Here is a 23350-nt window from a genome sequence, read left to right as displayed (position 1 = left end):
TCCATAAAAATTATCCTCGGGAGCATAACACTATTATTGTATGAACATACTTTGCTGTCTGTTAAATAATTATGATGATTACACAAGACTCATTGATTGCTAAACCCAGTGAGTTTAAATATTTTAATTCAGACAGAATTTGGGGAAATGGCTCTAGATGAATCATGCATAACCTTTTCTCTCATGAACAGTATATGAACTCATAGCTAATCAATGTGATTTAATACCAGTGAACATTCTATATTGCTTTCAGAAAACATTTAGCTTATTTGAAATGATAGAGTAAAGCCTTGTGTAAATCATTATACAAAATTAATACAGTGCTGCAAAATTGTTGGATAGTCTTTAGGGAAATGTGTTGAACAGGCTGAAAGTCAGTGATCTTTGTGCTGTCATTGTTTGGTCATTCATCATTTGTGGATGTCTAATGACTGCATTGCACAACAGTGCTTCGATAACGAGCTGTGCTGCAAGAAGCAAAGAACTTAAACGGCGTATTTTCTGGAGTAAAAATGGAGATTCCTATCGTGGATTTCAACGTGTTTGAACTCGGAAAGACGAATGTGTCGGCTGATGAACTGGATGATTTGAGTAAAGAAGTGAAAAGGGCCTTCACCGATGTGGGGTTTGTTTATCTGAAAAACACGGGAATAAGTCAGGAAGAGGTTTGTGAGGATTTCTTTTACGTGATAAAGTAGTTATGAGAAGTTCAGTAGCTCGCTTACTGTTCTTTGTCGACTGTTTCAGGTAGACAATGTTATGGCTGTTTCAAAGAAGTTCTTCAGTTTGCCAGAAGACGTGAAAAAGTCTTTCAGCAGGGGTAGTTTCCCATGTAACGAGAACCATGGCTGGGTTTCGGTAGAAACGGAAAGGCACGTCGAACGACTCTCGGGTGATGATCAGCTTCTAAACTCAGGAATGATGAAGATGCGTCTAACGACTGTATCTTTTGTCATTTTACAGTTTGAACCCTCGGCGTCCTGGTGATTTGAAGGAGGCGTTCAATACATCGACTTTGAGTGCAAATATTGTAAATACAATTCTTCAGTTTGTTCTCCTACTTTAATCATAGCATGTTTTTGTGGGTTCAGTTTTACAAATCTTGAAGAGGTGACAAGATCAAAGAGATCAAATTTTATGCAAATATTTCATGTTAAAAAATGGCATAACAAATGTGCATGATTGTTAAAGCAAGTTTATTTTAAATATCCCTAAAACAATATGTAACGAATACTGAGTCTAACTATAGAAACTGATAAATTAAGGCAGAATTGCACAAGAAAATGCCTGGTCTTTTTTATTTAAATAAAAATAAATAAATAAATAGAAAATAGAATGTAGTTGGGTGGAAATACATGGAAAGAATCCATTAATCATTCATTTCCAGAACTGTAAAAAGTATGCAACTAAAGAACCAGGTTCTAGAGAATACTGAATCTTGTTCCCCCATTCATAATCAAAAGCTTAAGTGCCATAAAGCAGTGTTATCTGAGTCTTGAAGTAGCAGCAGTTCAAGTCTGGCATAGTACTGATTGATGGTCATGGTTTAAGCCGATACTAACAATAATAGACCTTCCAGGTTGAAAGATCTTGTGACTTAAAATGAACCCTCAAAACCCAGAACAAGATCCTGCAAGGTAAATTCTTCAAAAATGGTGCAACAGAAATTGGTGCAATGATACTTACTACTTTTACATTTTTTAAACAGCCATTTTAATATATTTTTTGACAGTTTAGCTTATGACTTTTATTAAATGCATTATGGTCATGTTTAAATACCCTTTATAGACTCTAAAGCAAGTGGCAGACTTCCTGGAGGGTTCCTAATGGTTTAATTTAGACCTAATTCTTCACTTAAAATCTTTTGCAGTTCATTTTCTTAATTCTCAACCAGTTTCTGGAGACATTTCTTGTCCATCGGTATATTTAACGGTATATGTTTTTGGGACATTTTATTTGCAAACAAACTGCTAAATACTTATTCACATCTGAATACTACCAGGCCTTGTTAACAATTATACATTAATAAATAAATACAAGATTAACCATAGTTGTTAAGCTTTGGAATTGATGCGCTTGAGAAAAAAAAAAAAAAAATCTTGACTTGCATAATAATGCACACTATTTAAAGCCATTCAAAGTCAGCATTTACAAAGTTTGTCATGCTTGAGTAAATTCTTTAGGTGAACAATTAGTCTGTAAACACCTAATCCCCCCCACCACCACCACCCCCCACCAAAATTCTTTGGTAGTCTTCAAAGTCTGACCATACAGAAATATTAATGAAATCAACTTTTAATGTGGGATTTAAAACATTACATGACTCTCAATGTGCTCAGAAGTGGCCTTCAGAAGGAGTTGCTGATTTCCGAGATGTCCAGGTATCATTTTTCCTGCGCTGTAAGGAACTTTCTCTGCGGGTGCTGCGACTGATGGCTCTTGGTTTGGGGCTGGAATCTGAAGTCTTCCTTGATGCTCACAAGCTAATTGGAAGTAAGTAAAATCATATGCACTTCCGCATCCTCCAATTGAGGTCCTGCTTTGAGAAGTGGATTTTAAGGTGTAATTGTTTGAAGGTGATGTGAATAGAACCACACTACGGTCTCTGTTCTACCCTCCTGTCAAGAGCACAAGTGTGAAGGAAAATCAGCTGCGATGTGGTGAACACTCAGATTATGGCAGCATCACTCTGGTCTTTCAAAGCCGTGAAGGTGGACTGCAGGTGAGCACCAGTACAGGACAACATTCTGTTCATTATTGTGGATCTTTATCATTTAGAAAGCATATATTTGTGTCTGCATATTCTCCAGGTTTTAAGCCGGGCTGGTGAGTATATTTCTGCTCCGAGTATTTGTGGGACGGTTCTGGTTAACATCGCAGACATGATGCAAAGATGGACCAGCGACATATATGTGTCTGCCGTAAGTTTCTTTTACTGATGTTACATTTAATTTAACAGAGCTTGTACAATGGGTTTGGCAAATACAAATGCAGTTAAAAAAAAAGAAGATTTAATTTTCTTTAACTTTTATTTAATTAAGAAGCAAAATACAAAGAAATCCAGTGTTTTCCATGACAAAGTTGCATTTTGTAACCTTAAACTAAAGTTGGGACAGAGGCGTAAAATTGAAATAGTTATAATTTATCCAAACGAAACAAGTTTTAAAAGTGGTCCACAATAAACAATAAGGTGAACTGGTGATTAAAGAAGGGTATGTTTTTGGGTGTAAAAGGATCGAGTATCTTAGTCTTTTTCAAATAAACCTGCATAGTTTCTTATCATTCTGTGCCATGAATCATCAGCTAATTATAAAACAAATTAAAAATCATATTTTCAACATCTGTTGAGAATGTAGGCATCAAAAAAAAGGAGAATCACACAACAATGATCATGACTGTTGAGCTGCTGAAAACTTGTATTAAGACAGAGCCGGCAAAAATGCTTGTTGAATTTTAAAGAGATCATTCACCCATAAGAATTTCTATTACATGTATATTTATACAGTTGTTGTTTTTATTTTTAGGTAAACTATCCTCTTAACAATTACATTCCTCAATTTCCAAACAGTCAAACATTGTTATTAAAAGGAAAGCTGATGTAACACCATTTAAAGATGCAGCTTTCTCAACATTTGTAGAGTATGTTGTAGTACTTCTAACATCAATATCAAAACATTTTTTTATTAAAATTTAAGTAGAAATAATTTTTGTTATGTTTTATGAATTGAACTAGCCTAAGACACTATTTGAGAAAGTAGCAGTTACATAAAAAGTCTGTGTGAAATTTTTAGTATGTTGACATGTTGTGCTTTCTTTTTGCACATCATTCCCTTGTAGCAAAATAAGAGGGGCGTTGTTAAGAATATTGTGGCTGAAGCCATTAAACTAACACCAACAGAAGATTACCAAAACACTTTTTCCCCCTCAGTGGATTAACCTGCGTAGTGAATTGTTCACCTAAGGAATAACATTGTGTGCAAGCAAAGTAAAATTTGTAAATGCAACAATGGAAACATGTTTAAATATTATAATGCCTGTATTTAGAGGAAAAGTTCACCCAAAAAAATAAATCTCTGCCATCATATTCTTACACTTGTTCCGAACAAGTTTGAGTTTTTTCCCGGTGTTAAACACAAAAGAAGATATTTTGAAGATAGCTAGAAAGCTGTAACCATTATCTTCTACAGTGTGTTTTTCTTACGTGTCTGCGGAAGTCAATGGTTATAGGTTTTCATGTTTAAATATATGAAGAGTTCAGATACAAAAAACCTCCTAGTGCCGTCTAGAAATTTCTTCTAAAATGAGCATTTTTCTCAGGTCCCTATATTTTGATTCAGTTATTTCACTTTTATGGCAAGGAATAGGTTATTGTCATAAATTTTAACATTAAATAACTAAACATAAGCATAGGAGGCAGAGAAAAATGCTCATTGTAGAAGAAAATTTCAGATGGGACTTTCAATTTCCAGATGGTTTTTGCATTTGAACTCTTCATATCTTCTATTGTGTTATAAAAGAACAAAAATCTCAAACTGGTTTGAAACCACTTGTGGTTAAGTAAATGATGACAGAATTACTTTTTTTTGTGAACTATCCCTTTAATGCCTGTTTAAACCTTCATCATGTGAAGAACCTTATATGATAACTTCATTGACAGTGCATCCTGAAAGTATTGATAGCGCTACACTTTTTCCACATTTTTTCATGTTACAGCCTTATTGCAAAAAGGATTAAATTAATTTATTTGCTCAAAATTCTACACACAATACCCCATAATGACAGTGTGAAAAAGTTTTTTGAAATTGTTGTAAATTTATTAAATAAAAAAGCTGAAAAATCACATGTACAGAAGTATTCACAGCCTTTTCATGAAGCTCTAAATTGAGCTCAGGCACATTCTGTTTCCACTGATCATTTGTGTGATGTTTCAGCAGCTTAATTGGAGTTCACATGTGGTAAATTCAGTTGATTGGACCTGATTTGAAAAGGCATACACTTGTCTATATAAGGTCCCAGAGTTGACAGTGCATGTCAAAGCACAAACCAAGCATGAAGACAAATTTTCTGTTGACCTCCGAGACAGGATTGTCTCGAGGCATAAGGGTGGAAAAGGTTACAGAAAAATTTCTGCTGCTCTGAAAGTTCCAATGAGCACAGCAGCCTCCATCATCCGTAAGTGGAAGATGTTTGGAACCACCAGGACTCTTCCTAGCTGGCCAGCCATCTAAGCTGAGTGATCAGTGGAGAAGGGCCTTAGTCAGGGAGGTGATCAATAACCCAATGGTCACTTTGTCTGAGCTCCAGCGTTCTTCTGTGGAGAGATGAGAAACTTACAGAAGGACAACCATCTGTGCAGCAATCCACCAATCAGGCCTGTATGGTAGAGTGTACAGACCGCAGCCAATCCCAACCCTGGAATTTGCCAAAAGGCATCTGAAGGACTCCCAGACCATAGGAAACTAAACTCTTTGGTCTGATAAGAATAAAATGGAACTCTTTGGAGTGTTTCATTGGAGAAAATCAGGCACCACTCATCACCCTTTCCTAATACCATCCCTATACGAAGGTGGCAGCATCATGCTGTGGGGATGTTTTTCAGCAGCGGGAACTAAAAGACTAGTCAGGACTTAGGGAAAGATGAATGCAGCAATGTACAGTGACATCCTAAATGAAAACCTGCTTCAGAGTGCTCCTAATCTCAGACTGGGGCAACAGATCATCTTCCAGCAGGACAACGACCCACAGCACACCACAAAAATAACAATGGAGTGGCTTCACAACAACTCTCTGAGTGGCCCAGCCAGAGTCCAGACCTAAATCCTATCGAACATCTCTGGAGAGATCTGGAATTGGCTGTACACCGTCGCTTCCCATCCAACCTAATAAAAAAGCTTGAGAGCTACTGTAAAGAGGAATAGGCATAAATTCCCAAAGACAGGTGTGCCAAGCTTGTGGCATCTTATTCAAAAAGACTTGAGGCTTTAATTGCTGCCAAAGGTGCATCAACAAAGTATTGAGCAAAGGCTGTGAAGAGTTATGTACGTGTGTTTTTCAGTTTTTTTTGTTTTTAATTAATTTGCTACAATTTCAAAAACTCTTTTTTTTCACACTGTCATTATGGGGTATTGTTTGTAGAATTTTAAGAAAATAAATGAATTAAATACATTTTGGTATTAGGCTGTAACATAAAAATGTGGAAAAAATGAAGCGTTATGACTTTCCGGATACACTGTATTAAAATATGACTTTTTTGTAGTCTTTTAAAACCCCTTAGTCACACTGTAGGTTTTTATTTTATTTACAATCGGCTCCCTATAAAAGGTTAAATCATGTCTATTGTTCTGTCCATCAGGTTCATCGGGTTTTGCTGCCCCCTGCAGGAGACTCCAGCACACGCCAGTCTTTAGCCTTTTTTGTACAACCTGATGATGACGCCATGATTTCCTGCTGCGATGGATCAGATAAATATCCTCCTGTTAGGTCACTTGATTATCTTTTATCAAGGTTCAGCGATTCTTATATTAAAAAAACACATCTGGCATGAGCTTAATTTTATGAAGCATGTTTAAAAAAATGCTATAAATAATTTATGGTTATAATCATCAGAGAACATCATTGTTGACGCTGACATAATTTAATAATTTTTAAAGAAATTTAAACGACAATAATACTCTGGAAACCACAAAGGATACTCAAACAAGCCAAACGTTCTCATATATGAACTATCGATTTCTGCGTGTTTTAGAAATGTGTACATTTTTGTGGCTATTTTAAAGGCAGTGTTCTGTCATTTCTAGCATGAAAGTGTCCACAAAAAGCTGTTGATTATTCACTTGAAACAGTGATGGTATAATTACTGATATCCTGGGATGGATATCATATTTTCTACAAATTTGTTTTACACCAGAATATGTTTAGCATTGGACATACTCTATGAAAGGAATCCTAATGTATGCGTTACTTAAAATAAAAAGATTTATCCTATGAGGTTTGGCTGTGTTTGTGCAAATCAGACATGACAATTAAACAATAAAATACAATCAACTTTCTTTGAGCACAAGATTCAAGTACAATCCCCATCCTCACAAACAACAACATAGTCAAAAGTGTGACCGTCCACTCATAGTTCTGTTTATCACGTTTCACTATTCATGGTTGTTGAATGTTGCTCTTTGTGTTTGATGCTAATGCATTTCCTATGAGACAGTACATTGAATGTGAGGATGGAAATGTTTAACTCTACATACAGCAGACATACACATTACAGACATTCAGGAGAGCTTGAGCTGCTAAGAATGTGGAGGAAGGTCCTGCGACAACTGCTGACCATCACCAGGTAAAATCTCCACAGCGGACAGAGCTGAATTGCACAAAAACAAAGAAAAAAACGCTTGTTATGAGAGCATTTACAGGTCCTTTTTATTATTGTTATTCTTATTAATTAACCACATGAATATCCAATTTCATAAAAAAAAAGATATAATTCATTTAACATTTACAAATTTATTACGTAAATTATAAAATAGATTTTCTTTCTTTCTCAGATTGCAATTAGTACTCAGTCCTTAAGGGCCGTCCACACTAAGAAGGATCACTATAATTTAAACCCAATGATAAAGTTGGTAAAATCACTGTGATTCATTACCATGCACTGTTTTAAAAACGTTTTAAACTTGTAAAACTCATTCTTGATAATATTTGATAAAGATTGATGTTCACAGCGAGCTCAACAGATCTTTTGATCCCAGTTGCTTTGCATTACTATAGAGACATGTTACAGTTCTTCTCCATTGGTTTGGCTCATTTCTTTAAACAGGAATTACATTCTCAAAACAACATGGACAAACCTCCAAACCACTTGGCAGTTGTTCACAACAGACTTGATTTTCTCATTCATTTCATCAAATTGAAAATGTCAAAGTACATCTTGTAAATAATTTTTTTTTTAAATGACGGTAAAACATGAAGCGGTTATGAATATAATAAAATGTGTTTGTTTGTTGTAAAAATTCGTAATAATGACAAAAAAATACTAATTTGTGGATCTCCTTACTTCCGGATGCAGCTGTTGCTGGGGTATTCTGGGAAATATTTCTCACCCCTTGGTTTCAAGTGTGGTCCTGAAAAGTCTTCGTTTGAAGGGGTGTATACCCCTGGCTCTTAGCCCTACGCCTTTAAGCTTAAGAGAATTGGGACACTATTAACCCAACACGGGCATGCGCAATACGAGAGGTAGGGGTAAGGGGAAGGGCTAAGGGGTAGAATTGGGATTGGGCCTAAATTTAACTGCATTTGGATGGGCTGTAAGTCTTATTAATTAGCTAAAAATATCACTAAAAGCAATCCCAACAATTTTGTTTCACTATATATCTATGGTTATAGTTGTGGTCCGTGTTTTTTTTTTTTTTCTTTCAGAATGTTTTTAGAACAATGTTTTGATTGTTATCTTTACAGCTAGCTATAGTCTTTAGTGTGAATGGCGCTTTAAAATGACAACGTGGACGAAGAAATTGGACTTTGCATTATGCAGTAAATTCTATTTTGCATTTGATAGATCAATTCCAAGATTCTGTCTGTTTTCAACACTGAAAAAAACAGGCCCCTTCATGCGACCTATGCAAAAAAAAAAAAGAAAGTTGCACTGACCTTTTGGCTGCACTGGAGGCTCTGTTTTCTGTGATTTCAGTCGCTCCATGTGTTGTACTGCCTAAACAGAAGAAATAAGTGAAATAGGCAATCCATCAACAGGTTGAGGAAGTGAACAACTGTTTACAATGAGGCAAAACTAGTATGAATAGATTTCCATTTAAAGAGGAACAGGACTTGAAATTAAACCTTGATGTGCTTGCAAGTAAATGGAATGTATTTTGTCATCTTTCATGTCAAAGTCAAAAATCAAAGTTTACATTAAAATAATGACACTTGAGACCTAAAATGAGCACTATTAAAATCTAGAGGGACAAGGTCATACATGAAAACAATTAGCATAACCTATAAATGAATCAACTAAAGGGATAACTTTACTTTAATACAAAACTGGTTAAAAAAACTGTTCCAGATATATATATATATATTTTATTTTTTTTTTTTCTGTTGAACACAAAAGATATTTTGAATGCTGTTTGAAATTGGTAACCATTTACTTTCAACATAGGGAACACAATGAAATTAAATGGTTACAGGTCAACAGCATTTTCCAAAATAACTTATTTTATATTTTCATTTACAGAAAAAAAAAAAAAAGATTTCAAACAGTTTTGTAACCACATGAGGGTGCACCCACACTATGCTATCCGAAATATACCCGGGCACGTTTCCTGGTTTGTTTGCCAAGTGTGAGTGCTCCGAATCCGGATCTGTTACGCAAAATATTTGACTGTGTCACTGCATCACAAAAGACTAAAAATAATACAAACAATATACCTAAAGAAATGTCCACTGTGCCAAGCGAGAGCGCTGCTCTTCCTGTTAAACAGTTGCATTATCAGTGACTTAAGCGTGCTTCAGTTCAGAAGGTAATGCAATGTGAGTGCATGCCGTGGGGGGGAGAGAGGAGCTCTTCGGCACGATTCAAGGCAACTGTACCTAGCGTGAGTGCCCTAAGAGTGAGTAAATAGTGAGCTTTTTAATTTTGGGGTGAACTATCCCTTCAACTGTGGATAACAATAATGAAACAAGCAAAAAATGGCTTTCCATGTTCTTTTTAGGTTCTTTTATTATAGACTCATGATTTTTCAGGACCGTAGTATTTCTGTCCATTCTTTTGTACCTGCTGTAGCTCCATCTTTTGGGCGTTGAGCTGATCCTGTTGTCTCTCCAGCTCCTCTCTCTGCTTCTGCAGGTCATTTGTCCTCAGGTTCAGGTCTTGTTCTTCTCGAGCGAGATGCTGCTCAAACTCTCTCAGCTCTTCTTCAGTGTAGACTGGATTCTGATCTAGAGTCTCAAGAGGAGGCAGACAAATGACACTGTAAAGACGACTTCTATATAGTACATAATCACTACAGTGATTTCAGCTGGTAAGAATTTTAAAGTCTGTGTGAAATCAAAATGTACAATGTTTATTTTGTTTATTCTTTTAGGTGAACAATAAATCAGTGCAAGTTAATACATTGAAGAAAAACAAAGTTTATTTTAGTAATCTCCAATAATAATCCAAAAAGAATTCCAAGATTTCCAAGTTTTACATTCACACATTTTATTTACATTTTCAAAGAGATTTTGGTAACATTGAATAATAACTGCCCACTGTGAATCATCATGAAGCATTACTACACAGCTGTCTGCAATACTTGATTCTTATTGGTCTTTCGTGACATTACAAGGTATGTTATGTTTGGGATAAAGTACATCCCGGAGGTTGTTATCGCTGGATAGGCTTATTTCAGTTATATCACCGAAAGGCTTATTGGCAGCCCGACGCAGAAAGAACAGCTGTTGAATAAGACTGAAGGGCTTTATTCTTCAAAAACAACTATACTGGATGTACTTTATCCCGCTTATGCCATAGCTATTTGCCACAAAACTGAAGAATTACACACAAAACATCGTTCTGAGCTGTAATAGTTTACTAATTTTTCAATTTCATGTAAAGCTGACAGAAACCTCAATACTTAATTTAGTATTGAAATATTAATCATTAACAAAGTATTAAAAAACATGAATTAAGCACATTAAATGGATGGAATCTGCGTGCCTAATTATTTATGTTAATGTGTTCAAATACTGTGTGTGTGTGTGTGTGTGTGTGTGTGTGTATATATATATATATATATATATATGTGTGTGTGTGTGTGTGTGTGTGTGTGATTTCAGTCTGTATTCTGAATCCTATCCAAAAGCGAAACCCGACTTTTATCATAATAACTATTAATAAACAGCAAATTAGTAGTTTATTAAGCTGGTAGTGTTAATTAATGATTTGTTAATACCGTGAATTGTGACCTAAACTAAAGTGTTACCTCAGTAGTAGTTATTTTACGGTCAAAATCTGCGCATAAATAGACAGCAATAACAAAAATACCGTCTGGCCTTGCTTATCAAGCATAAAGCATTTGTAGCTGTATTTATAAACTGTTTACTCTTGTCTATTATGTAGAGTAACAAAAATGTTGCTTTCAATCAAATTAACTAACGCAGTATCACTTTTTTCACGTTTTAAACTTTAAAACAAATAATTCCTTTTATAACTCAATGGAGTTCAGTGCTGAATACACTAGTCGAGCTGCTCCTGCCTTTACTCTGATTTGCTCGTAGATTACTTGTGCATTGACCTGTCAAGTGGCAGTATTTACATTTTAAAAGTTTGATTCAGCAGCATGGTGGCGCAGTGGGTAGCACAATCGCCTTATAACAAGAAGGTCGCTGGTTCAAGCTCTGTCTGGGTCAGTTGTCCTTTCTGTGTGGAGTTTGCATATTCTCCTCGTGTTTGCGTGGGTTTCCTCCAGGTGCTTCGGTTTACCCCACAAGTGCAAAAACATGCGCTCTGGGTGAATCGAGTAGGCTAATTTGTCCATAGTGTATATGTGTGAATGTGTATGTATGGATGTTTCCCAGTGATGGGTTGCAGCTAGAAGGGCATCTGCTGCGAAAAACATAAGCTGGATAAGTTGGCGGTTCATTCCACTGTGGCGACCCCAGATTAATAAAGGGACTAAGCCAAAAAAGAAAATGAATGAATGAACTTCTTGAGCTGATGATAACAACATGCGCGTGATTATTAAAGTGCTTCTGACATCCGATCCTTTCAGAAACGGACAAACGCGACAGTGAAGCACAAAAAAAACAAAGGAGAAGCCGGAAAAAACAAAGGAGAAAAATCTTTTTCGACTAAGCCGAAAAAAAAAATTAATGAAGTCTGACTCATATACAACATTTAATAGAATTTTTTAATTTCAGCTCATCTATAAAACAAAAAATTGTTCAATTCGAAAAAACAATCTTTTCAGATAGAATGGCGGGCCAAATCAAAGGTTACCATATTTGGCTCGCGGGCCTTTGTTTGGGAATCTCTGATATAAAGCAATAAATGCACAATGGTCTAAATCATGTTCCATCATCATCATTTAGCATAACATATCTATATAAACACAACCTGCACTTATTAAAATATACAATATATAATATAGTATACAATACTGTTAATGGTATGGTAGTGGCAAATATAAAAAAAAAAATTCTATGCTCACTAAAAAAAAAAAAAAAAAAAAAAAAAAAGAGAGAAAAAAATTACCTCCCATTCATCTGGCTCTAGAAATTCCTTCTTGTTCGTGGCAGTAATAAATTCCTCAAGTGAAACAAGCCTGTCTTTGTTAGTGTCAACCTATGAACAGACAGTACAGAAGAAATGAATACAAGTGAAGCATCACTGAAACAATATAATCAACACATGCTTTGATGCTTCCACCTCATTCATCACATGCTCTCTCATCCTCAGTCTCTCCTCCTCCATCTCCACCATATCATCCTCTTCTTGTGCGGGGTCATAGATCTTCTCCAGCTGGACACGGTGGAGACAAACAACAGATTTAGCACCAACTCATCTTCCAAGTATGCTATTATGATGAATGGAAGGGTTATTAAGGGCAACCTCTTTGGTAAACAGTGCTTCCAGCTCTTGCTCATCGAAATATCCATCACCATTAGTGTCTGTGAAAGCAGACAGATGTCACAATAATGTTGCGCTGTCATATAATCTACTGTGTATAGAATGGAGAAAAAGAAAAAGATATAGGGTCAGTTATATCACCGTGCAGGTTGAAGAATGTCTTTGGATCGAAATCATTGGGATCCAAACCATCGGCTTCCTCCCAGACCTCCTTCAGCTGGTCTTGACTGCCCTGTTAGCCCATATACAATAAAATGAAGGTTTAGATTTGATGATAAAAATGTATTTAATTAAAATATCCAGCATTTAAAAGTTGTTTAATGCAACAGAAGTAGCGACAGATCTGTTCATTAAGTAATTTTTTTCTGAACGAAACATTACTATAATGACAAATGGAAGGCGGGTCTTGGTCCTGGTTGCTGATTGGATGAAAATATTCAAATGAAAATTTCAAATTGACAACATATGCTGTCCTAAAGGGATGCACCAATCGTATTCTGGCCAATAATATATAACCAGTATACACTCGCTGGCCACTTTATTAAGTACACCTTACTAGTTCCGGGTTGGACCCCTTTTTGCCTTCAGAACTGCCTTAATTCTTCATGGCATAGATTCAACAATGTACTGGAAATCCATGATGTGAATCTCCCGTTCCACCACATCCCAAAGGTGCTCTATTGGATTGAGATCTGATCATTGTGGAGGCCATTTGAGTACAGTGAACTCATTATCATGTTCAAGAAGCCAGTCTGAGATAATCACGCTTTATGGCATGGTGTGTTATCCTGCTGGAAGTAGCCATCAGAAGATGGTACAGAACTATGATCATAAAGAGATGGACATGGTCAGCATCAATACTCAGGTAGGCTGTGGCATTGACGCGATGCTCAAATGGCACTAATGGGCCCAAAGAGTGCTTAGAAAATATTCCCCACACAATTACAACACCACCACCAGCATGAATCGTTGATACCGTTGATGATTTCATGTTGTTGACGCCAAATTCTGACCCTACCATATGAATGTCGCAGCAGAAATCAAGACTCATCAGACCAGGCAATGTTTTTACAATCTTCTATTGTCTAATTTTAGTGAGCCTGTGTGAATTGTAGCCTCAGTTTCCTGTTCTTATCTGACCAGGACACAGTTGGACAGGTGTACCTAATAATGTGGCCAGTGAATGTATAGAATACAAATCTTTTTATATAAATATTTCTGCCCAATTACAAGAACAAAATGCAAACAAATATTTAAGGTCCCTAATGTAACTGCTTCTTTTATAAAAAAAATAAAAAATAAAAAAATTATATATATATATATATATATATATATATATATATATATATATATATATATATATATATATATATATATATATGTATGTATGTATGTATGTATGTATGTATGTATGTATGTATGTATGTATGTATGTATGTATGTATGTATGTATGTATGTATATATATATATATATATATATATATATATATATATATATATATTAGATTTAGACAATTAAGCAATATCTGTGATCTAAAACGTTGGAAGATAATTCACCACTTGTTTCTTCAAGATTTCCCTATTTTTTTTTTTTTATTCTTTTTTTTTATCTTTTCAAATAACATTAGATCTGTGGAATACGAAATTTAATACATGGAAAGCATTTTAAAACCCCCATATTAGTAATGGTTTTTTAGATTTTTGAAAACTTTAATAGCTTAAAATTTTTTTCTAATAAGTATGTAGATAAAAATTATGTGCAAAACAGACTTATTTTACAAAAAATAACCAATAAAAAAAAAAAAAAATATATATATATATATATATATATATATATATATATATATATATATATATATATATATATATATTTTTTTTTTTTTTTTTTTTTTTTTATTAACCAAAACATGTATTTGAAAACTGAAACTGAAAGTGTAAAATTCTGAGTTAGCCAAAAGCAAATCAACTCAGACTAGAGTAGCTTTGTGTGATTTTGGCCACAATTTTGATTATTGAGACAAATTTGGGAAATCCTAAATGATTCCTATAGCCCTAGGCTTAATGTGTGGTCTATGCTCATTAGCTCGACATGTTCATAAACAGTCAATTAATGATGCAATTAAGTTTTCCCTCAGATAAAATTCTGGCCTTTTCCTGCACTGATGAGTGTTAAATCAACAGCCAATAAGTGTGCAACCTAGAAATGCAATCAGCGCAACAACTTCAAATCCATTCTGGGAAATATAATTTTTTTTGTCTTGTTTTATTATCAAATCATTATGAGGGATCATTTCAGAATGCAGGTTCCTGAACAAGATTAATGAATAAAGTCAAACTCCAAATGAATCTTGCATGTGTCTGCGTTTGGCGCGTCTTGATTATCAGTAAGCCTGACATTAGAGATCTTACAGTGTGACATGAGGAATATGCTCATACAGTCTGACAAGCTACAACCATAAAGGATTATTTAATAAAAAAATGAAACGTGAGCCCGTCTTAAATGTTTCCTAAATGGTTTTGACGTCACAACTGAACCACTTTATATCACAAACGGGCTTATTTGATGATTGCAATAGTACACAACAGGTAAGTGTTTAGCTTACAGGATGATTGAGTTTGGGATGGTCTGCATGTTTCTTCTTCATCTCTTCATAATGTTCCTCTTCTTTTTTGCGCTCTTCCTCGTTCATTGTTTTAAGATGTTCCCTCCGTTCAAGTTCCTTCATCATCTCGTACCTTTTGAACTCTTCATGTCTTTCCTTATCAAAGTTCTCTAGGTCATTGGTGGCCTTAATTGAACAAAATAAAGAAATTAAACAAAGAGAAAAAGTCTAAAAATGTTTACATGGAAGACCGACAGCCAACAGCTCATTCAAAATAAACTTGTAACCACTGTATGTTTGCTTTAAGCAAAAATGTAAGGTTAGACTAGCCCTTGCTGATGACAGTAATATGCAGAAATCAAACACAAAAGTACTAAAGTAAAAATCGATATTATTTCTATAGCACTTTTGCAAAGCAGATTGTGCCAAAGCAGCATTTATGCAAAGCAATGCACACTGCAATCCAAGTATAAACTATGAATGCAGGCAAAAAAAAAAAATGGAATTTAAACAATAAAATAAATAAATATGCTATGAGACAGCAAAAGCAGAATACCTACTGTATATTTGTTGTCAAAATACACAAGAAATGATGCTTAATAAAATACCCTTTGTAATGGAGAGAAAAAAAACTTATATTAGGGGTGTCAAACTCAGTTCCTGGAGGGCCACAGATCTGCATGTTTTAGTTTCAACGCTACTTTAACACACTTGTAGGTTTCAAACAAGCCTGAAGGACTTAAGGTGCTTTCACACCTGCCTTATTTAGTTCGATTGAATCGCACTAGAGTTCGTTTCCCCTTTTGGTACGGTTCGTTTGGGCAGGGGAGAATGCAGCAATCGTACTCGAGTGCGCACCAAAAGCAGACCAAATAAGCGTACCGAGACCTGCTTGAAGAGGTGGTCTCAGTACGCTTTCAAACGAACCCTGGAGCGGTTAGTTTGTGGTGAGAATATGATCCGTACTAAAACAGACCCAACCGCAAAAAGTACTGCGCGTTTTGGACTAATACAGCTGCCGTAGGCCGATGCGCTGTGCATTATGGGATATGGAGGAAAAATATTGACAGCACTTTACCAACAGAGAGAGAGAGAGAGGGGGGGGGTGCATTACCTGATGGATTGTTGGTAATATTTCCGCAAGATGACCATGTTGCAGTTTAGCTAAATTAATTCACGCCTCCTCCTGAAGTGACGAGCGATGCATTAAACACTGTTTTCCAGCCGCGGTCGCGCTTCATTTTCGTAATGTATAGTTTGTTTAAAGCAGGGATAAAATCAGCCAGCGCAGTCGTCCTCCAGAGTAAAAGGTTTTGTTTACCTGCAGGAGTTCACTGGCATTTTCCCGCACGTGAATTCTGACCAATCAATAAGCAGTTTGCATTTTGGTTCGTTTTAACTGGTTCGGACCAAAGCCAGCAGTGTGGTGTGAAAACAACCCAAAGACTGCAGAAGAACAATGTATCATTTATTGCGCTTGGTCCGGACCAAATGAAGCGAACTACAGATATGAAAGCACCCTTAGTTTGATCAGGTGTGTTTAACTAGGGTTAAAGCTATACTGTGCAGAGCTGCGGCCTCCAGGAACTGAGTTTGACACTCCTGATGTAAGGTTTTGTTTTCTCTCCATTACAAAGGGCATTTTATTAAGCATCATTTCTTGTGTATTTTGACAACAGATATACAGTAGGTATTCTGTTTTTTGCTCTATCATAGCTTATATATTTTACCTTGATGTTTAAATTAAACTTTTTTGTCTGCATTCATATTTCACACTTGGATTGCAGTGTGCATTGCTTTGAATAAAACTTTAGAAGCACTTTAGACTCTGCTTTTAATAAACACTTCATAAGAATACATATGATGCATTCTTCTAAAGTCTTAGTTCACTCAAAAATAAAAATCTGTTATTAATTACTTAGTCTTGTGTAGGGTTGGGTATCGTATGGGGTTATTTCGATACTGGTGCTAAATCAATACTTTTAGAAGTAAACGTACTCACTGAAAGTGCCAGATGATGTCACAAGCTGTCAAAGACAGTCCATTCCTCACCTTTAAGTTGATTTCATGAGCCCTAAAATTTCATAAGTTTGACCTGTTTCCCCGCTTACACGCAAATTTTGTAAAGCATCTGCTGCATGTTGGTGGGTCAGAATCTTTGCTTGTACAATATAGCCATACTTTAGAATGCTTGTGCGCCATACTGTACGTTTTGCCTTCTATAAGCAACAAGAACAAACGCCTGACGGTGTCCTTATAACTTAAAGCTGATTTGAATTAAATATCTTGAAGGTCAAATAGCATGTGCTTACCATCATGTGTTTGCACATGATCATGTTGTTTCCATGCTTTCTAAATGATTCTACTTATGTATGCTATTTTGGCGAGGGTTGTTTTTGTCTTGGGCAACACATACTAAATGTATTGCATACGCTCTGTCTGAATGTTCTCATTTAGGCGCATGACCTGCTGTGCTTCAATTGTGAGGCCTTCAATTATAAGGCCCTGCATGCCTGTGTGTTTTCCTCTGCATCACTTGAATGTATTTCTATATGTTTTAACAGTGTATTTTAATAACAATCTATATTTTAATAAAGGCAGATTACATAGTGATTACATAATAAAAGTTCCTCCATATGCATCAGAAATTCTCCTATAGTTGGTGTGTCAGAATCCTTGCTTGTACAATATAGCCATACTTTAGAATGCTTATGCGCCATAGTAGATATATACACTAGATATCGCATAGGGACCCTGAGCATGGGTCAATAGCGCCGCCACATTGGTACAGTGCTCCCAGGACAAATGTCATTCAACCGCACTAGTCAAGACAGTGTTTTTACGTAAAGATGCTGGACTTTAGCGCTGTCTACGGGTGTAGTAACGAGCAAACAATGAAAACAAAGCACAAAGGCAGAACATTTCATAGGTAATATTAAGTTCTTCTAATATTAAGTTTTTTTGTTTTTGTATGTTCTGAACTTTTGTGCTAATTAGGTAACGTTATTGATGATAACAGTCACTTACTGCATTCACCATAAGGCAAAGTAGCTCCAACTCGCTCTAAACACTCGGCTTATGCTAGTTTTGATGAATAAAATCAGCAAACAATGCAAAAGAAATATGACAACGAGATGCTGCGCTGCCAGAAACTTGTCATTCATAAGGGAGATTCATTCAAAAATGAATCGCTCCCTCCGTCAGTATGAGAAGTGAAAGCAGGAGAGGAGCTGTGTTTCAGGACATGATTAGATCAAATTTAACAGGGAGGGTGAATAGTACATTTCTGTACACACAAACACAAGCTTTTTGTCAGGAATGCCCGTGCGGTCACTGATACACCAATGTAGAAAAGTGATGTAAAATTATAATTTTCGTAATTAGAAAAAAAAATTACATACTAACATCCAGGAAAACTCCTGATCATAGATATATGTGCATATGTGTATATCTCTGGCTTTGGATGGCCACAGTCCTCCACTATACCTTGGTCCCGCATTCATTTCAAAGGAGCGCTACCCTGTACCAAGATGGCGGCGCTATTGAAGCATTCCATCCAATAGGCAACAATAGGCCAGGCGACATCTAATGTATATATCTATGATGCGCCATACTGTGCGTTTTGCCATCTATAAGCAACAAGAACAAACGGCTGACGGTGTCCGTATAACTCAAAGCTGATTAGAATTAAATATTTAGAGATGGTGTGACACAACTCATACTTATGTGTGCCTTTGATGCACCCCTTGGTGCTTCTCATGTTCTTGTCGCAGCACCAGTGGCTTCGGAATTAGGCACTGAAATTCATATGCTGATTCGGTCCGGTGCATACCGGTTTCAAAGGAACCGGTGTCATAATGGCATGTGGGTTTCGGTATTCAACCCTAGTCTTGTATCGCTCCATTCCCCTGAGATCTTCATTCATCTTTTTAACACGTATACAACACATAATAATTAAGATATTTGGATGAAATCAAAGAGCTCTCTCATCCTCCATAGACAGCAATGGTCCCAAGATGAGAAGACATTGGTGAACAAATGGGTTTTTACAATTTTTTTGGGTGCACAATGTAACCTATGGTTACAATTGAACCACTGAAGTCACATGGAATGTGTTGACAATGTCTTTTTTTTCTGGCATTAATAAATGTCTTTTTGACATGATTATATACATTAACTAATACAACCTACAGTAATTGTAATATCTAATAATTGCCTGTAAATCACCTAATTTGAACTGCATGCTCCCTGTTGAAAATATGTTACAACCATGAGTGTAAATTGAAGCCCACATGAAGTCAGCTTCATTGCTCACCGATTTAATGAGGCGATCCAAATCTTCCACCTCAAATGTGTGTGGATTCATGTGATTCAGATGCTCAAACTGTTTCAGAAGTGCTTGGTGGTCCACGGTCATACCTGAAAGAAAATTAAACATCTCATTAGTCGTATACATTTGTCTTTACAGGGTTTTAATGCAAACTGATATGAAGAGTTTAAAGAATGACAATCCAGATACAGCTAAAGACAAAAAATATGATCCAGCTAGCAAAAATAAACAAACTTTAACCCACTTTTAGACATAATAGGGTCACACTTTATTTTAATGGTCCGTTTGTTGAATTTAATCTACATGCCTACTTATTCTCATTAGATTATAAGTAGACTGTTAGGTTTGGGTTAGGGTTAGTGTAAGTTGACATGTACTTGCAAAGTTTGTTATAGTCAGTTAAATGTCTGTCGAAGGAGCAGTATTGACATTAAGCAGTCTACTAATACTCAAATGGACCATCAAAATGAAGTGTTAACTATAATAGTTATAATAACAAATTTATTTTTGTTTTTGCTATGATGAGAGAACATATTTTTGACTAATTGTTGTGCAAGATACTAGTATTCAGCTTAAAGTGCAATTTAACTAGGTTAATAAGGTTAACTAGGCAGATTATGTTAATTTGGTAAGTCAATGAAAAACAGTGATTTGTTCAGTCACCAATAATAATAAAAAAAACCTTAAGGGGACTAACAAAATTTTTAAATTCAATCATCCTAAATAAAATAAAACTTTCTACAGAATAAAAATATAATGGAAGTTACTGTGAAACATGTTCTTGCTCTGTTAAACATCAAATTTGTCAACAAAAAAAAATCACAAAAGGGCTAATTTGTCCTCAACTCTAAATTATTCTGTAAATATAAATCAAAAACAATACAACGAAGGACATTTCACAATAAGCTCTGTTGAGTCATGAAACAAACTCAATTTTGCTGTTATGCTTGTATTACCTTTTTCTCCATTTAGGTCTTGTTTGGCTTTGATTAAGGTCCGCAGTCTGTTCACTTCTTGCCTCTTCAGCTCATCAAGTTTCGTTCGCACATTATGGCTGACAAAGTCCAACTCTTTCGCCAGCTTTCCTTGCTGTTTTCCCAAAACGAGGAGTGAGACATAAGCAAAAGGGTGTTTAGTCTACTTTAGCCTCTGCAAAGTCAAGTTGGGAAATGAGATGCTGCAATACCTTGATATCTTCCATGTCGGTGTTATGAAGTTTCTCTCTGAAATGCGGGTCCTTTTCCAGGAAATCGATAACCTCTCTGAGATATCGATCATAGTGCAAGCCGGTGTCCTGAAGGTCAAATTAGATTTACTGAAGTGAGAAAAGATGCAAGGGAAACAGAATCTTTTCAAATGCACAGACATGATAATTAACATTTGCGAGGGATTTAAGCAAACTGAGTCACTTAGATTGTGTTATTGCTTATTATTGTAGTTGATGCATGCTTACTAAACCTGTCTGGAGTTTTTAAACTGTCACACCCATCCAAACACTAGACTAACATTACTATAATGACTCATTTTACATGATCATGTTGGTTTGTTGTATTTTTCAAATGACATTTATTAAATCATTCATTTATTCATTCATTCATTTTCTTTTCAGTTTAATCCCTTTATTATTCCGGGTCGTCACAGTGGAATGAACCGCCAACTTATCCAGCACATGTTTCCATTGCTGGAAAACATCAATACACACTCGTATACACTCTATTCTACGTACAATTTAGCTTACCCAATTCACCCGTACCGCATGTTTTTGGACTGTGGGGGGGAAACCAGAGCACCCGGAGGGTAGAACATGCAAACTCCACACAGAAATGCCAACTGACCCAGCTAAGGCTCGAACCAGCAACCTGAGCCCCCGCGTCACCCTCATTAATTCATAAAAGTACTTACTGCATTTTCAGGTGGTTCCTGTGCCTCTGCTGGAGGGCTCACTTTGGTTTTATCCACAGCAACTGGCAGTGCATCCAAACAAGCCCACAGAGCCAGAATCAAGCAACAGTGTGACGGTCTCCACATCTGTGAACAAGTACAAGAACATCAGTACTGGAACTTTTTACTTGTTTTGAAAACTGATATTAATTATTTATTATAAATGGCAAATTATGAAAGACTAAATAAATGCAGTTTTTTTAACAAATTATTGTATTAGTTATTAATTATTGTATTGTTGTATTGTATTGTATATAATTATTCAGATTTATATGAATTATACACACACACACACACACATATACATATGTGTGTGTGTGTGTGTGTGTGTAAAGAATCTTTTTTTTTTTTCTCAATTATTATTATTGAATTAATATATAATTCATTTATTTTCTTTTCAGCTTATTCCCTTTATTAATCTGGCGTTGCCGCAGCAGAATAAACCGCCAACTTATCCAGCATATGTTTTATACAGTGGATGCCCTTCCAGCTGCAACCCATCACTGGGAGACATCCATACCCACTCATTCACACACATACACTACAGACAATTTTAGCGTACTCAATTCGCCTGTACCACATGTTTTCGGACTGGTGGGGGAAACCGGAGCACCCAGAAGAAACCCACACAAACGAGGGGAGAACATGCAAACTCCACAGTTTCATTCCACTGTGGCGACCCCAGATTAATAAAGGGACTAAGCCGAAAAGAAAATGAATGAATGAATGAATTTTAACATTACTATCTAGAAAATAGTTATAGGTTTAATAAATAAGTAGCATATATATATATATATATATATATATATATATATATATATATATATATATATATATATATATATATATATATATATATTAGTATAAAAACATGTTATGTACTAAAGATTTGTATATTAGATAATAAGAGATAAAAAGATCCATCATTTAAAATAACTGTGACAATTAATTACTGGCTGACATTGAATTACTAACTGGCATTATTATCAACATTACTATTAATCATTTGCTATTACAATTGCTATTATTTATTAAAATTAGTGTTATTCATTTTGTATTTAATTATGTTGAATATATCATTAACTCTACAAAAATATGACATTTAGATTTTTGTGTTTGTGTTTGCATACATTTTATATAATACAAGTAATACAGGCCGACACAGTGGTTAGCATGGTCACCTCACAGCAAGAAGGTTGCTGGTTTGAGTCCCGGCTGGGTCAATTGGCATTTCTGTGTGTAGTTTGCATGTTCTCCCCGTGTTTGAATGGGTTTCCCCTGGGTCCACCAGTTTCCCCCACAGTACAAAGACATGCGGGTATAGGTGAACTGAATAAACTAAACTGGCTGCAGAGTGTGTGAATGTGTGTATGGATGTTTCCCAGTACTGGGTTACAGCTGGAAGGGTATCCGCTGATGTATAAAGGGACTAAGTCGAAGAAAAATTTATGAATGATATAATTTTAATATATAATTTTATAAAATTTTATTATTATTATAAATACCATATTGCATTTACTTACATTTGAATTTCTACAACTACACGGTAACATCACCAGCACGTGTAAGATATGTTGACAATCCCTGTCTGTACCAGCAAAAGTAATAATTTTCAACAATTACAAGCTAATCATTTAAAATGACGTGTTTCAGACCAAAATGACAATGGCAATATGCGATAGATGACAAGAATTCTGAATGTCATTTCACTCTAAACCATACGGTTCTGTAAGCATCAGTAGTATAGAACGAAAACATCAGCTGAGAGTATAGTGAGCAACAGGTGAGCGCTTACCCCTGAAAGACCCCCTGAGAGCAGTGTTTACAAACTCGATGTCGCGTCTCCTCGATCAGGCGTCAGTGGTAAAATC

The 23350-nt window shown here is 35.7% G+C and overlaps 2 protein-coding genes across 6 annotated transcripts; one reads left to right on the top strand and one right to left on the bottom strand.

The window, feature by feature from the left end:
- Positions 1-442: 442 nt before the first annotated feature.
- Positions 443-7049, top strand: si:dkey-10o6.2. Of its 2 annotated transcripts, NM_001102635.3 has the most exon segments (8): positions 446-665; positions 748-872; positions 964-1030; positions 2340-2493; positions 2577-2722; positions 2811-2921; positions 6353-6522; positions 6525-6987. In NM_001102635.3, coding segments are annotated over 8 exon segments (960 nt in total). In that variant the 5' UTR covers positions 446-512; the 3' UTR covers positions 6559-6987.
- Positions 6547-23350, bottom strand: nucb2b (nucleobindin 2b). 4 transcript variants are annotated; one of them, XM_087291619.1, is made up of 13 exons: positions 23144-23350; positions 21441-21660; positions 20725-20832; positions 20495-20627; positions 19524-19627; positions 15209-15394; positions 12746-12836; positions 12587-12645; positions 12404-12496; positions 12230-12319; positions 9770-9940; positions 8647-8707; positions 6547-7360 (listed from the first exon to the last, which is right to left on the bottom strand). In XM_087291619.1, the coding sequence occupies exons 2-13, from the start codon at positions 21564-21566 to the stop codon at positions 7290-7292; spliced, it is 1293 nt and encodes a 430-aa protein (XP_087147745.1). In that variant the 5' UTR covers positions 21567-21660; positions 23144-23350; the 3' UTR covers positions 6547-7289.

The sequence above is a fragment of the Danio rerio genome, chromosome 18 (assembly GCF_052040795.2).
Source record: "Danio rerio strain M-AB ecotype USA chromosome 18, GRCz13ab, whole genome shotgun sequence".
Taxonomy (NCBI): Eukaryota; Metazoa; Chordata; class Actinopteri; order Cypriniformes; family Danionidae; genus Danio; species Danio rerio.
The sequence above is the reverse complement of the archived record's forward strand: the minus strand, read 5'-3'. Positions and strand labels throughout refer to the sequence as shown.